The following is a 17,338-nucleotide window of genomic DNA, read 5'->3' as shown; positions in this document are numbered from 1 at the left end:
ATATCTATAAATGTTTTAAATGACATGAGAAATATAACCAAGACTATTTGAAATGAGTTAAAAAACAAAAACTGAGCATTTAACAACTGACTATAATTTGACAGAAGTGAGAGATTTCTCATCAACCACTTGCTCTGTTGTTTGAGTACTAAGGCTTTGTTTCCAATACTGTATTCAACTGCATCAAGTCTATGCCAAGCAGATTTCTGTGAATCGTGAAAAGTGTGGGGTCCAGCCAAAGTCACGTTACAAAACAAACTTGTCTGCAACCCCAAGGATAAGGCAAGATGATTTCCTGGGAATTGAGAATTAGAGAAGCCAATCATCCAAATGTCCTAAATAATCTGAACATGCAAGGAGCACTGCATTATCTTTTTTCTTCTGGCAAGGACACACACTATACAGTCCTACTGCCCAAGATACTTTGGATGCCATAAATTTTCTTCTAGTTTATTGACTTTTACATTCTTGTCTTGGTGAGGTTTTCCCAACAAGTAGTTCAAATAATGATATTGTAGTGGAGAAATAGCCAATACTGCAGCCCCCTTGTTTTTACAAGATCCACATTTTAATTTGTATATTCCAGAATTGCCACACAGTTAGTTGAACAATTTTATCAGTCGAATCTATGCCCATGAAATCTACCATTTAAAAGTGAAAATGCACCTCAAACGAAATGCTCTTTTCAGATTTATCAAGTTTAAATATAGTCTACCTTGAACAGACATGTTACTTTCACCTACATTTAAAATGTCAAAATTTCTCGTTACACAAATTAACATGAATGATAACTTTAAAATGTTACAAAAAGTGACAACTTATAAACAGCCACTTTACAAAAATCAAACCACACAGAAAATCGGCTTTTACATATAATGCACCTTTTTCATTTGTGTCATTCTGCTCAATGTCCACAATCGAGAAGGGAAAAAAGTAACCTTAAGTGCAGCAAGTGTGCACCTTTCTAATTTCTTATAGCATCTGTGTGGATTGGTTGAGCATTATCAATTCCCAAGACCTGTAGATAAGTTGGCCCCGGTTATTTGCCAATTAACAATTTGAATCTAAGCTGCAAACAGTTACAGTAATGGGCATTAAGATTTACAACATAATAAAGTCTAGTATCCGTTAGTGAAAATTCTTAAGTTCTAACAACTGAAAGCTTAAGGGAAATCAGACCAATATATACATACAACTTGAATAAATAAATGGGCACAGTCTATCATGGTGTTCATCCCATGCAAGTCTGAAGTACTGTTAAGTGTCCTCCTTTAAAAACTTGGGGTGATGGTGCATGCAGTATGCAGTCAAGGTGAATTGCAAGTCTGAGTTTTTCAGAGGGCTTTTGCTGATGCCGATGTTGTGCATGATGAAGTGTAGAGTCAGCCTGCTGGAGTCCTCTATCCTTCTTAATGCCTTGTCCAGCTTGGGGGAAAAGTCCTTTCCATAGAGAAGCAGTGTGCAAGTTTGCAGTTTGTAAGAAATATTCTGAATCAGTTTCCTCTCCTCCAAAGAGAGAGAGCTGCTTGGAGAAATGCAAGTCCTTGAACTGCGGGCGTGCCTGTATGTGTGGGCTCCTTGTTGAACTAAATATAAGTAGCTCGGTACATACCAGTAGGGGGCACTAATGTTCAAGGTTATTTTCCAGCATTACATGGCCTTTTGCAACAAAAGCATTCACCAACAAGGTTTTCATTTGAATAAACTAGCTCATCTCAGGACAAAGGAATCTAACTGCATGTAAAAATTGCCAGCAGATATAAGTACATTTTAAAATACATAAAATACTTACCTCGTCTTCCCAAATATGGTTTAGTGTAGTCCCAACTGTCATTGTCATTCCTAATAACATTTAGACGAGTTGGCTGTTAAAATTAAAAAGAAAGTAAGTTCAAATTGTATATCCAAAGGATAAATATTTCTTTGGCATAGTATTGAAAAAATATTTACCCTTGCATATTCAATTTTCAGTGTGCAACATCCAGCATATATATCTGCTCCATTGAGTGCTGCTTTAGCTTTCTGGGCACAAAGGACTGATTCAAACATAAGCTCTATTAAGGAAATTTGGCTTAAAGTGTCCAATATGTAGCTATTACTCATTCTGTAAGGACCGAAAATAATCAGAAATAACACTTTCACTTCTAGAAATGTTTTACCAAATAAAACTTTTAGGTGAATTTCAGTAGAAATTATTTTTAAGATCAAGAGAACCAAAGAAAACATAATAGAGCCAAACTATTTACAATAAGCCTAATTCATCAGAAATACTTTATAAATTGGAGAAGAGAGAGAGAATGGAGCATACTCCCATTTCCCAGCTAAGGACTATTTGCTGCCTTGAAACAGGAAAAACGTTACAAAGAATCAAAATAACAGAAAAGAAATACCTGATTTTCATGTATTTCTGAGAAAGCAGATTTTATAATCATGTAACTTTTGTTTTTTTAATCACTTAAGTCTACAATTGCTTTAAAAAAGAAATCAAACAACAGAAGTTTTTAAAAAAGACAAAACACTTTGCCAGAAGCAAGCACCATTAAGAGTTTGTTTTTATATTCTTATCTTTTTCTATGCATACATATGTACACAAAAGTTAAGGGTATTTTTTCCCCATTACTGTTTTTAATTAATATATTTATTTTCTATAACTCTTACATAATTTTTCATTTTTGCACAATGTATGCATTTTCATTTTGGTTATATTCCCCATACAATTGCACCCCCTTTATTTTGACCCTAATCCCTCCTCTCCTCCCCTGTCCCCCATAGTGTGTCTCTGGTTTATAGCTGCTTGTTGATTTTGATTTTTTCTTTATAATAATGATTTTTTCTTATAATTAGTCTTTTTCCTGGGCCCTTAATTAGGTTTTCTGAATTCCTGCTGTGAGTGAGACCATCCGGTATTTTTCTTTTTCTTTCTGGCTTATTTCGCTGAGCATGATCCCTTCCAGCTCCATCCATGTCACCACAAATTGCACGAGTTTATCTTTTTTGATGCTGAGTAATATTCCATGGTGTATATATACCACATCTTTTTGATCCAGTCATCTATTTTGGGGCATTTGGATTGTTTTCATAGCTTAGCTACTGTAAATAATTCTGCTATAAACATAGGGGTGCAGGTGCCCTTTTGAATTAATGTTTCTGTCCTTTGGGTAAATACCTAGGAGTGGAATTGCTGGATCATATGGAAGCTCTATCTTTAGCAGGTTTTGTTTTGGTACTTCTAACCTACCTACTCTGAAGAGAAATTTAGAAAAATTCATTTGGGATAAATTTCAAAATGGTACAAGTATACATATTATCAAATAGTGCACATTTTTTCTCCCTTAAAAAGGAAGACCACACTGTAAGGTAAAGACCTGGACTGTTTTATGTTTATTAAAACACAGCAAAATTTTTACGGGTACTATAGTTTTATTTTTTAACTCTAAGCCAAGTAGATTTATTTGTGGGTAAAGGAAGAGTAAACAACACTGGTTTGGAAACAATTACTCAGGAAAAAAGATCTATATAACCTAGTACTCACATACATCAATAAAAATTTACAAATAAAGGATATTCAACCATTGCCTGTATCCCATTTCTCTTGAATATAACAATACGCTGTACTTTTCCAACAGGGTTGCATACAGTATATAAGACATCCTATAAAGGAAAGCAAATATTTTATATTTAGGAAAACATTGACATTATACTGTCTGGTTTTACTAAAACAAACAAACAAACAAAAAAAAAAAAACAGCAATCAAGATGTCCTTTCTACTAGCTACTAATAAAATTTTTAAAACTGTTTCACTTTAATAAGTCTAAAATTAATCTAAATAAATTCTTGTACCTCCACAACACATTATCAAAGTTCCAATGAATATTTGAAGATCACTATTTGATATTTTATCTCCTCAGTGAATCCTCAATTTTTATTTTCTTAACAGATGCCTAAAATAATCTGACAATACATAATTAGCAACCAAAACTGCAATCATTCTCTTCCCAAATGTGATCATGAAATGCTTAATATTATAAACACTTGAGTTATAGTAATAAATGTTTATTAAAGGGTAGTTGTAGAACAACTCAGTATTCATTCCTCAGCAAACAACGGCTATAGAGAAGGAACCCAGGGGAGGTCACACATACAGTATGAGATGGCACCAAAGGAGATGCCTGAATCCTCTGAGAGAACATCTGAATACCCACGAACCCTTAGGAACAATTCAACTTTAAAGAAATTTCTCGAGCACTTACATTTACACAATCACACTATCAGGTACTAGGGACACAAGAAAAACAAACGAGAATGCTTGTATGAGATTAGTTATATTCTTTTTCCCAAAAACAAACAGTGTAAAGATATTAATATTACCTATTAGTAGGTATTTTATAAATATTATAAAAGTAAATATCTAATCAAATTTAAATATCACTACCTTATGCTTTAAGTTTACATAGCAACATCCTACATCCACACTAAAAATCATACTAATTGAAGTTTGCCGTACTGTAATATTCTATTCATTATAAAAATGACAACAGACTTACTGTCATTAGCTTATTATCAAATAACATGACTATGAAATAGAAAATTCAGTTATTTTAAGACATGAATTGTTTTTGAAATTGTACTGATATTACTTTTTTAAAAGGTGAAGCAGAGGGAGTTAGGGAGGAGCACAGGGGACTGAGGTGATGGTGCATGGGTACATTGGGGAAGGAAATTCTATGGGGACTACACCTGAGGGTGGGGGGAAGCAAACATTGTTTATAAAAAGGGCCTCCCCGGTGGCGCAGCGGTTGAGCGCTGGGTTGCGAAGCTGCCAGCGGCCTCTGCAGTGCTGGTTCGATCCCCGATGCTCCCTGGCCACCGGAGGAGGGTCCCACATGGCGCGCAGACCTCTCCTGCCACCCGCTGCTCCCTTCAGCAGTGTACCTTGGTCCTTCTGCCTGTTCTGCTCCCTGCTCTGGCTCTGGTGAATTCTCTCGCCCTCCCGCGCTTCTGACTGTACCCAGTGCTTGTATAAATAAATAAATAAATCTTTAAAAAAAAAAAGAATGCCAGCCATTGATGCTAGAAACATCTTAAAAAAAAAAAAAGAAAAGAACAATGATATAAAAGATAAATAAAATAAAAAATAATACTAAAAATAAAAATAAAATAAAAGGTGAAGCAGGGAGTTTTAAGTATATCAGATGTGTTTTTAACAAACTATCACAAAGCAACTTATTAGGACATAAGCATCCCATTATATTCTGGGATTGTCCCATAGAATACTTTCAATACATGTACTGGCACATGAGTGAGACAGATTTTCTTTGATCACTTCCAACAAGATTACCTAATTCCTTATTACCAGAAAAAAGTTAATGTGGACCGATACAAATTTCAAAATGTGCTCCATGCGTTTGTTTAACATGCACTTTGCTGAGTTTGTTCAGTTTGCAGCTTCGCTTGCTTTTTTAAATTGACAACTGTGCTTCTAACTTTTTCAGTTTCAGTGCTACCATTCTTCATTAAATTTAATAGTCAAAATTAGAATTAATTTTAATAATTCTTAAAAAAAAACTACTTTGAAATATCCAGATGGCAGTGAAGAAAACTGGAAGTTAGTCACTCCAGGGGTAAATTCCAAGATGACTTTTAACTTAGTTTTGTCATACTAAATACATACCACTGTAATTGGATAAAGAGGATTTTGAATTGATAGTAGAAGAACTTTATTGCCTCCTGATGGATCATCAGTATTTCCTGGCCGAGTGATCCTTTTGCTTGTAGAATAGTTGAAAAAAGCCTGTTGACCAGCAATGTACACGGGTTCATCTGCAGCAAATGTCACACATTCTTTGGCACTATCTATATTCTCAAATTCCACAAGAGCCTGCCTTTTAAATGGCATCATCATCACATAGCTGAAGGGAGATTGGGAGAGAATGCCAGAATATAAAAAGTTCAATTAATATTTTGTTCTCAATTAAGTAAAAGCAGACATTAAAAAAAATGTGTCTAAAAGTTTACAGATTAGTATTCTTTACTACCTAATATTCAACGCTAATCAACTCTTAAATCATCCAAATAAACTGTGGAACAACAGATAGAAGGCATATATTTGAAAGCTTATCCTCCCCTGTGATTCAAAGTTTATCCTCATGCCCTCCTCAAGCACAATTCTGTTCTTAGTCACTAATGGCACAACCCAATTTATTCCTCAGGCTGCCACTTCTAAGCAGTACTAGAAAATATTGAGACACAGAAAGCAACAAAGATAAAACTCCACAGAAGGTTAGCAAATAGGACCCCTACCAGAAAAGTGCTACTACTTCTAAATTTTCCAAATATAAAAATGCCCCCACTTATAACTAAAAACTGACTATACTTTCATTTATCTTACTAAAAACAAGGAACCAAAAGATACACCAACCAAATTTTTTTGCAACTGACCAAATCTCATACAAATAATAGCCTCCAAAATATTTTACATGTTAAAGAATCCATTAAAAGCTATCACTAGACTATGGTAATCTGGTTGTCTATGGGCAGGAAGGTGAAGTACTTACTTTTCTTATATACTCTTTGGGGGAAAATATATTTTAATACATAAAATGAAAAATAAGTGAAAGAAAGGAAAAAAGAAATCACAACAATATGAATCACAACAAAGTGGAACACCCTCTATGTGCAAGAAAAGGGATCTTAAAATTGTTTTAAGATACAATTAACAAGGTTTCTATAATACCAGAAAGCCAATTATGTTATATGCCAGTTATACCTCAATTTAAAAAAAAGCACATCAGAAATATAACATCAGTCCAGATACTCTGTGACAGCACTGTTTTTCAGTCAGACTTCTAGGACTTACTGTTACAACTTTAGAAACTGGCAAATGGTTCTCTTTTTAATAAGAAACAGACCACTTCGTAGCCTGGCAATTATACAATTTTTCTCATGAATTTCAGCTTCCTCACTTATAAAACTTAAAGGATTGTTGTCAAGATTATAGTTACCACATACAAACTACTTAACAGCCTGCATAGCACACTGTAGGCCCTAATAAAAGGGAAATATTACTATATTTTCTATACACCTTTACTCATTCATCTTTATATCCTCAGAATCTAGAAACAACCTGGCATGTTCAATCAATATTTACTGGTCTATGAGGCTTTTTAGTTCTCCCGATCTACATCATTCAAATTAAAGAAAAAATAGAAAACAATAATGCCTTAGATTTAGAACTATAAATGCAAGATACAAATGCCTGGAGAAAAACATTCCTTTTAGAAACACAGACTCTTTATTGATGTTCTAACTCTTGCATACAAAAAAAAGGAAAAAAAAAAAGAAAAAACAAAACAAAACCCTGGTATCTTTCTACATTAAAGAAATTAAAGTAAATATTCTTACTCACAAATATTAAGTTTTATATATATGATTTAGCATCTAAACAGTATAACCAAGTAAATATGTTAATAATGCCATTTGGTTTTTGGGAAACACAGAAAAATATACAAGTTAAAAAATAAATTCTTTATTAGCCTATTATAACTTGGTCAGAATAAACTTGCTTTCTGAAATAAATAAATAAATAAATAAAATGCAAGCTAGAAATGCAGACTTAAATATCAAAAAGGTTGGTTGCCTAGGAAAGTAGCATCATATGAAGATAAAAAAGGGAAAATTAGAATGTACATTTTAGAATGTACTTAAATTGTCTGATAATTTTTTTTAAAAATTTTAAATCATTAATATGAAGAAGATTGAAAGACCAGATAAAAAAATTAAAAAGGTTAAGAGACATGGTTAGGTAGAATCAGTGCTTTCAACTCAGCTCAAAACATGTTTACTAACTGTTAAATAAAAACAGGAGGAGGCAAGTGATTTACTACAAAAATACAAAATTTTTCAAAATTTAAACCGTATAGCTAATCACTACCTAGCTTCTGCTCCTTTAATGAGAAGAGAGCGGGGAAGAAGAGTTACAGTACATATTTTTAAACCTTCTTCTGATTATAATACTTGACTATAGAATAAAAAAAAAATAATAATTTTATTATCCTGACACAGCATTCTCATTATTTGAACATCTTTTCTATTCATCTAGTCCTTAAGATTTAAAAATTCACTATATATTGAACTTGGTGATTCTCATTTTTAATATGAGCCGTTCTATAATCTTTATAACTCCCCAAGTACCATTAAATAGATAAGTAGAAAATGGTTCTATAAATGCAACATTTTGAAACATAACTTCTACTCCTCATCTGAGGCTACTCAAGGTTTTTTAACTTTAATAGCAGTCACCTCTTTATTCATAATTTTAAAAAAATTATGTGTCAGACAATTTAAGTACATTCTAAAATGTACATTCTAATTTTCCCTTTTTTATCTTCGTATTATTTCAGATAACTGAAACAATTATACATATTTATGCTAAATAAGCTCTTAATTATACACTAATTTGTTTCAATTACTTCACAACTTTTCTATCAACACAAATACCAAATGCCAGAGCAAAATGAGTACTATTCAAATGAACTGAGTAACACTTGTATGTGGAAAACTTTACCATGGGTTATACCAGTCTGGTCTAAAAAACACAGGTCACCCAAAAGTAATTCAACTCACTCACCAACTTAAAATAGTTCAATTCTTTAATACCAAATATTCAGATCATAATCATAATTAACTTCAAAATATCAATAGTCGTTTGTCATTAAAATTTTCCAAGCTTTTTTGCTCACCAACTTGTTTTCTGACATTTGCTCTGGTATTTCTTAGCTATGAGAAAATAAAAGCCTAAATATTTAAAAACAAAAGTAAAAAAGACCAAAGATAATCATCTTTTTATAACTGCGGGACAATGGACCACTTAAAAGGTCCTTATGATGATTGGGGTTAGTTTAGTGCCAACATCTAAGCCTAAACACAGTCTAAGGAGTCTGTTTCATTATGAAAACAGACTTAACTACACCAAATGGCTGAGAAGTGATACAGAAATTTTAGTGATACTTAAAGAAATTTATTATGTCCATGTGGATCCCCAATTTTTACCTCCAAGGATGAACAATACATAATATTGTTCTTGAGGGGCATAAATTGAGAATAACGGGTTTCCCAAGTCACCAACCTCTCGATGAGGTCACCACAGAAATTAATTTTAAAAATGTCAAGATGGAAGGTGTTATCTAAAACTATTCCTACTCAAAAAAATAAATAAATAAAACTATTCCTACTCCTGGGGCCTCTCTTGCTGTTACAAGGGGTTAAGTCTCAGCATTATGAAGCAAGCCATCAGCAGTCACTGTAGCATGAGCTCCATCCCCTGCCAGGAGGCTGATCCATATGGTGCAGCAGACCTCTCCTGTCTCACCCACTGCTCCCCTCAGCAGTGTATTTCAGTAGATTTGCCTATTCTGCTCCCCACTCTGTCTCTGGTGAATCCTCTCACCACCCCGCACACCTCTAGCCTACACCCCAGCTCTAGAATGCATAAATAAATCTTTTTTAAAAAACTATTAAATCTATTAAACTATAAACTATTAAAACTATTAAATCTATTAAAAAACTGTTAAACTATTCCTATTCCTTTGAAGCATGATTACTTTCGTTTCGACATTTCTATCACTTCCTCACCATCTATTTATATATCATCCTTTTAGTACAAAAAACCGAACTTTTATAAAATTAAGCTATCTTGTCAAATACACTGAAATTTCCTGTTTATATGTTTTGACTTAGTCTGATACCCATAACAAAAAACCTAAATATATTCATCAAAGAAAAAAATAATAAAATAAACCCCAGATTATCCATACTAAGAAAAGAACAACAGCTGAACACGCTCCAAAAATAATTTACAAAGAATTTCCGAGTGTCTATTTTTGGCAGTAGATTCACTTTTCTAATTATGTTTTCACTTAAGTCAATATTCTCAAGCATATACCAGCTGTGGGAGAGTAAGGAGGAGCCTGACTGAATACAAAGCACAAAAGAGAGACAAGCAAGTATAAAACAGTGATGGCTCATGATCTGCAAGAACTCTAAGAACACTCACCACCTAAGCAAATAATACCTACCCTTAACTACCTACTTGCAATTGCCAGTTAATTGCAAAGTATTCCAGAATAAACAAAAAAGATGTTTTTTAATCATAAGTACCACTGCTTGAAACTCTAAAGATGAAGTGTATAATCAACTCACTGGCTTAAAGAAGTGTTTAAGAAGGAATCATGGACTCCTTGAAAATCTGATGAAAGATGCAATAATCAACTTTATATATAACAGGTTGGAGACTGAGCGATGATCATGGTTCCATGAAAATACATCAATGCATCATCCCAGGAAGGTTAAAAATAACAGGCTTAAAAGACTCCAAAGAAATACAATCATAACAAACTTAATATATACTATGTTAAACACCAAGGCTTGCAGCAAGCAAGCAAGGTTTGTGCAACCGTATTGTCAAACTGCATCAAGCCCCGATCATCCTTACCATATTGTCCCAAATTTTTCCAGAGCCTCCACAAGGTCTGCTTCCACCACAGATTCACAGAGTCCTCGAACATGTACAACCGGCGAAACAGAAACTTTATGATGACTTCCACCTGTCTCCTAGCAAGAAAAAATAATTCCCAGTTATAAAACTTATTGTTTCCTTTAAATCTGCGTCCAAAAGCAGAGTTAAATTTAAACAAAACCCCAAACCAAATTGCAATTCACAAGTTAACAAAAGTAAAATCAACAATTAAATGTGACACAAAGAATTTGATTTTTTAAAAGGGAGCATTTGTTTTCAGTTAGAAGTACAAATAAGTTACTTGATAACTTAGTCAAGGAAATCTCAGAAAAAATTTCAGCAGAAAAAAAAAAAATTTCAGCAGATATATAGAGCATACCACGATTGGAAAAGATTGTGTACAAAATTTCATAATTTCATCACCGAAAAAATCAAAACCTCAACTAATCCAAAAGAATAAAAAGTCCCAATTAATTTTTTTCATTAATATAAGGAGTATAGACTTAATTCTTTCTGAAGAGGAGATTTACATCATCTCTTGTCCTTGGTTATCGAGTGTGACTAGAGCTTAAACTTATAACGTAACACACTTAACAGTACACTTGATTTAAATTTACACAAGATACCACACTCTTGCTGGTGACTAAGGAGTACTCAAAAATGCAACCCTTCCTAGGCTTCAAAGGAGTAACATAATAATATTTCTTTGGAAGCCCAGGAGAAAGTTCTAAAATATAAGTATGGGATGGTTTTAAAGTTTATTTCACATGGTACTATATATAAGAATTACTTTGAAAATGAAAATAGTTCTCTCATTCCCTTATTCAAGTTCTCTTAAGACAAAGATCTGTATTTACACTGGCTGCTGGACATTTCTCTTACTTCAGAAATTATTTCCAATACAATCTATACATGTATGCACACACACAAAAATCTATTATAGTTCTTTTCGCCTATAAACAGACTACTCTAAAAGCATTAATGTCTTACCATTAAAACCGAAGAATCATTTTAAGAAAATTAACTTCTGTTATGTCTATTTTAAAAGACTCACCAATTTTTCTTTTCTTTCTTTTTTTTTTTTAATAAAAGCATGTTTTATTTATTTATTTTATTTGTTTGTTTGTTTGTTTATACATGCACTGGGTACAGTCAGAAGCGCGGGAGGGTGAGAGAATCCACCAGAGCCAGAGCCGGGAGCAGAGCAGGCAGAAGGACGGAAGTACACTGCTGAGGGGAGCAGCGGGCGGCAGGAGAGGTCTGCGCACCATGTGGGACCCTCCTCCGGTGGAGGCCAGGGAGCAGCCGGGGATCGAACCAGCACCCCAACGCTGCAGAGGCTGCGGGCAGCTTCGCAACCCAGCGCTCAACCGCTGCGCCACTGGGGAGGCCCACCAATTTTTCTTTATTTGTATAAAGACTGTTAGAAAAACAACTGTGTACCTTCCCAGTAAAAAAAGAGAGAATTGACTTATAAAGTAATCATGGTTACTCTTACACTATTGTCAAACCCAAGAAATAAAGTCTGTCCTTTGCAAATACTAATCCAGTCCTTGGAGTTTTATTTCAATTATGGTGAGGGCCTACCTAGTGGCACAGGGGTTAAAGTCTCAGCGACATCAAGCTATAACCAGCCACTGCGGCCTGAGTTGGATCCCCAACCAGATAGCTGACCCACATGGTGCAGCAGACCAGACCTTTCCTGTTTCGCCCACTTCTCCCCTCAGCAGTGCATTTCAGTACATCCTCCTGCTCTGCTCCCCACTCTAGTGAATCTTCTCACCTCCCCACACCTCTGGCCTACACCCCAATTCATGTATTCATAAATAAATAAAAAAATAAGTCTTTAAAAAAATTATGCTGCTGGGCCTCCCCTGGTGGCGCAGCGGTTGAGAGCTGGGCTGCAAAGCTGCCCGCAGCCTCTGCAGCGCAGGTTGGATCCCAGGCCAACAGGCAAGGGTCCCACATGGTGCACAGACCTCTCCTGCTGCGCCTGCTGCTCCCCTCAGCAGTGTACTTCTTTGTCAGTCTACCTGTTCTGCTCCCCACTCTGGCTCTGGTGAATTCTCTCACCCTCCCATGCTTCTGACTGTACCCAGTGCTTGCATAAATCAAAAAATCAATCAATCAATTAATCAACCAATCAATCTTTTAAAAATTATGCTGAGTCTTTTCTTTTAAATTCTCTTTTTTAAAAAAATATTTATTTATTCATTCATTCATTCACTCATTCATTCATACAAGCAGTAGGTACAGTCAGAAGCACGGGAGGGTGAGAGGATTCACCAGAGCCAGAGCTGGGAGCAGAGCAGGCAGAAGGACCGAAGTACACTGCTGAAGGGAGCAGCGGGCGGCAGGAGAGGTCTGCGCGCCATGTGGAACCCTCCCCCGATGGCCGGGAAGCAGCCGGGGATCGAACCAGCACTGCAGAGGCTGCGGGCAGCTTCGCAACCCAGCGCTCAACTGCTGCGCCACCGGGGAGGCCCTGCTGAGTCTTTTCTACAGTTATAAAGATATTCATCGCATGCCACTAAATTTGAAATGAACCATTCTGATTGTGCCCTCTGTAAATCAATATACTCTTAGGCAATCGTACCAGATAAGACTATGTGAAATTCAACAACCAAATAAGCATAAAACATAAATGGATGATAGTAAAGCAGTTATTCTAAATAACACCTAGAAACCTAATTTAAAGCATACATTTCAGGATAAATAATAAGTTTTACTCTAAAAATAGACAGCAATAAACTACAAGAAATAAGAGTCATCTCTTGATCATTAAAAATCAGCTGGCAAAGGTAAAAAGTAAACTCAATTGTTTTGAAAATAAGCAAATGCAACAGTGAATGTTAATTTTATAATAGATTAAAAACTGCTATAAAAGACATTTTAGGGGCAATTGAAAAATATTAAATACAGATAGTATATAATGGAGTTATTGCCCTTGGTACCATTATAACAATGGTAATGCCTATGAGAAAAATATATCCTTAGTCTTAGGAAAGCTAGAATAGGGATGAATTACCATGTCTGCCTCTGGATCTCAAATAGTTTAAGGGAATAAATATATTTAAATAAATATATACACAAATAGAGATAAAATCACAAATGGAAAATGTTAAAAACTGCTGAACCTAGGTGAAGGGTATATGCAATTGAACACTCTACCATAAGAAGAAATGGGGAAATTATTTTATTACAATAACATTTTTTTTAAGATTTATTTATTTATGCATATAAGAACTAGGGTACACAGGCCAGGGGTGAGGTAGGGTTAGAGGATTCACCAGAGACAGAGTGGGGAACAGAACAGGCAGACTGACTGAAATATACTACTGAGGGGAGCAGCAGGTGAGTCAGGAGAGGTCTGCTGCGCCATGTGGGTAGCTCCCTGGCCCGCTGGGATCGAACTTGCTGCAGAGGCTGCAGATAGCTTCACAGTGCTGTGCTTAACCCCTTGCACCACCAGGGAGGCCCTACAATAACATTTTAGATCCAAAAAGGTATGAAGAACAATACAGATAGTAACTTAGCAATCTAATAAACAAAACTCTACCAATTAGTTGGTTATATCTCCTCTGCCTGCTTCCCCATCAGGATAACCACTATCCTGAATACAGTGCTAAAAAAAAAAAAAAAAAAGGACTATTTTTCAAAATGGTCTTCTCACAAAGAAATGGATTACAGAACAAATCTTTAAAAACACTCTGATTTTAATACATTATTAACTACATTTCCTAGATGGAATGGATTGAGATTAAAGTCATTCTCTAGAAGATGGAAGATGCTAAGTGCAATCAACATGGTACCTACAGGAAGACAATGACTAGCTCAACATCAAGGCTGAAAGCATCTCATTCCTCTTGTATTTCCCTTATTCCCAAAACTCAATGAAACGGTCATCCAGCTTTTCTCATTCTTTCTGTAGTTTATTTTAAAAAGAAAAAAAAAATCCTAGGGTCCCTTCCAAATAAAAAATCTATTACATTAAAAGATCTCTTTTCAAACTATTTTTCACCACCTCCTCCTTTTCCCATTACTAACACTTTTCTTAAATCAATATTTTGCTATTTCTACCTATTCCATATATTGGTGATAAGAAATCTGCAGTCTGTACAATTTCTTTTATCTACCCTAAAATCACTAAGTATCATACTATGCATTTGATTCCTAAACTTGAACAAATCAGTATTATTTACTCCATTCATATATTAATATTTGATTGTATCATCTCTCCCACTTAACAAGTCTTTGATTAATCCTTTTTCATACAGACACCAAGTTCTTTCCATTTCAAATGTTTATCTAGACTCATCTGGCCTATTTATATCTATTATCAGACTGAAAATATCCTAAATTAATTGTTCAGTAAATGAAGGCATACCTGCAATATACATATACTTTTCTTTCTTAATTATTCAATCTCTTCTTTAAGTAAACTGTCTACTATAACAGCAGCATATTTGGTCCACATTGTAAACCAGGCTAGTCATAGCCATTCCAAACTCCCAGCCCTTCCGCAAGAACAAATTCTATATAATACCAATCTTACTTGCTAATTTTGATTATTGCAGGATGAAGATCAGGCTCTACTGAAGAAAAATTCAAAAGCATATAAATAAAGCTTCTATCTGAGAGAAATTAGAAGGGCCCATTAATCTCTTCATTCTCTTCGTATAGTGAAGCAACAACTTAAATGTATACACATGGGCCAGGCAAAAGCCTATGGGTATTTTTGTCTTCCCACCATCTCCGTGCACACGTGTTCAATAGCATTGAACAATCTTTTCTGCTCTGCTGTAATTATAGGATTTTTAAAAAACAGCCCAAATTCAATAATTCATCCCCCAACACCAAGCTATACATAGACCCACTGCCAAGTGATTATCCAGATTCTCTTTAAACATCTCCAATGACAGGAAACACACTACCTTGTTAAGACAATCTGTTATATTTTTAGAAAATTCCTCATAATAGGCACCCAAATCTGTCTCCCTATACCTCCTATCTGAAACAGTCTTTGGAGTTCCACCAGTGTTTGAAGCTTTGGATATATACTAGCTCAGTGATCTTAAGCTAGTTACTTAACCTGTCTAAGCCACATTTTCACTATTTAAAAAACAAAGAATGCAAAACTACAATAAGTGAAACAACAAATACAAAATGTCTAACACAGTTTTGCATGTAATTATTGAATAAAGGTTCAACAAATATTATTTGGCATTCCCTACCCTTACATACATTTCTCTCTGCTACATGATTTCTTATTAAATCACACCTAAATTTCCCCTTCAGGCTAAATATCCACCACATTCTTCTGTCACTCTACATACGAGTCCAGTAATCTTTCTCTTGAGATCAGAATTTATTGATGTAGTTAAAAAAGTGAGTACAGTATTTCCAGATACAGTAGGTAAGACTATCCACTCTTTTAGCAGATACTTAATGCAGAACCAGGACAAACTAGTTTTAAGGTGCAGCTGCAATTTTTTTTTTTAAACTCAGACTATGCTTAGACTAAACTACATTTTTTCCTACTATATTATTAAACTACACAATCACATTTCTCTCCTTGGTCATTTCCTTTATTTAAAAAAAAAAATATATAGCAGATCCAAAATATGAGAAAACCTTTAATTTTCCTATCCAATGTCTTCAAGTACACCTAATCACATAACAAAGATTAAAAAGGACAAACATGATTCAAATAACTTTTTAAAAAATAATCTTTAGTCCAGTCCGGTGGGAGACCTTCAGATGAGGGGACAAATCAAATCCCCAGACAGTCATTGCTTGGGGCAGACCCATGGTTGGAACCATGAGATAAGACCTTGAGGAGGTTGGTGAGGCAACTCGAGGGCAAAACTGGAAACCACAAAAGGAGTGGAGAGGAACTAGACTGACCACCTACTGGAGTCTGCCCCACTGAGGAACTCCTCCACCGACATTGGCTGGGAGCTGGACTCCTAATACCAGAATTTTAAGACTGAGAAGCAGCATCATGGGACAGTCATCAGAATGGATGGGACAATTAGTGTGAATGAGGATGCCCAGAACCCAGAGAGATCACTGGTCTGGAGAAAACAGGACAGCTCCTAAACCACAGGAAGACCCAGAATCAAGAAGTCCAGAGAACCACTCCCTACAAGAGGTTCTTGAAATGCCCTGCCTTGCTACCTGCCTCACAGTGGCTGCTCCTGGGGATTTGAGCAGCCTGGTCTGCTGTGGTCCAGCACAGGTCCTCATCCAGGAAAAGGACAAGTTCCAAGAAAAAGAAATGTCCCGTGAGTCGACCATTGATCTGTGTCTTACACTGAGGGAAGAGCTGGATCAGAGCTGGGGAAGAAAACTTGGGGGAGCAGGGTGGTGGGATGGTCACACCCAAGGGGGGAGCAAAAATGACTTAATGAAGAGCCTCCCTGGTGTCACAGCGGTCGAGCGCTGGGTTGCGAAGCTGCCCACAGCCTCTGCGGCGCCGGTTCGATCCCCAGCTGCTCCCCGGCCACCGGAGAAGGGTCCCACATGGCGCGCAGACCTCTCCTGCGGCCCGCTGCTCCCCTCAGCACTGTACTTCGGTCCTTCTGCCTGTTCTGCTCCCTGCTCTGGCTCTGATGAATTCTCTCACCCTCCCGCGCTTCTGACTGTACCCAGTGCATGTATAAACAAACAAACAAATAAACAAACAAATAAAACATGCCTCTATAAAAAAAAAATTTAAAAATGACTTGATGATGTAAGAAAATACAAGTTTTTTTAAATTTTTTTTAAATCTTTATTATTTTGTTCATGTAGCAAAAATCCTGTGGTTTTGCCTACCCAGA

General features: G+C 35.6%; 1 protein-coding gene across 2 annotated transcripts in view; it reads right to left on the bottom strand.

The window, feature by feature from the left end:
* The window catches only part of HNRNPLL (heterogeneous nuclear ribonucleoprotein L like), a 39,446-nt gene that overhangs the window by 16,953 nt on the left and 5,155 nt on the right, over window positions 1–17,338 (bottom strand). For both annotated transcript variants that reach the window (XM_037528208.2, XM_037528206.2), the window contains exons 2-6: window positions 10,491–10,609; window positions 5,673–5,910; window positions 3,566–3,651; window positions 1,951–2,047; window positions 1,793–1,865 (exon numbers count right to left, since the gene is read on the bottom strand). In XM_037528208.2, coding sequence (XP_037384105.1) covers window positions 1,793–1,865; window positions 1,951–2,047; window positions 3,566–3,651; window positions 5,673–5,910; window positions 10,491–10,609 — 613 coding nt within the window. The remainder of the gene's footprint in view (window positions 1–1,792; window positions 1,866–1,950; window positions 2,048–3,565; window positions 3,652–5,672; window positions 5,911–10,490; window positions 10,610–17,338) is intronic.

Source organism: Talpa occidentalis, unplaced genomic scaffold (assembly GCF_014898055.3).
Source record: "Talpa occidentalis isolate TD23 unplaced genomic scaffold, MPIMG_talOcc4v2.1 talOcc4.5, whole genome shotgun sequence".
Lineage (NCBI taxonomy): Eukaryota > Metazoa > Chordata > Mammalia > Eulipotyphla > Talpidae > Talpa > Talpa occidentalis.
This window is presented reverse-complemented; position numbering and strand designations above follow the sequence as displayed.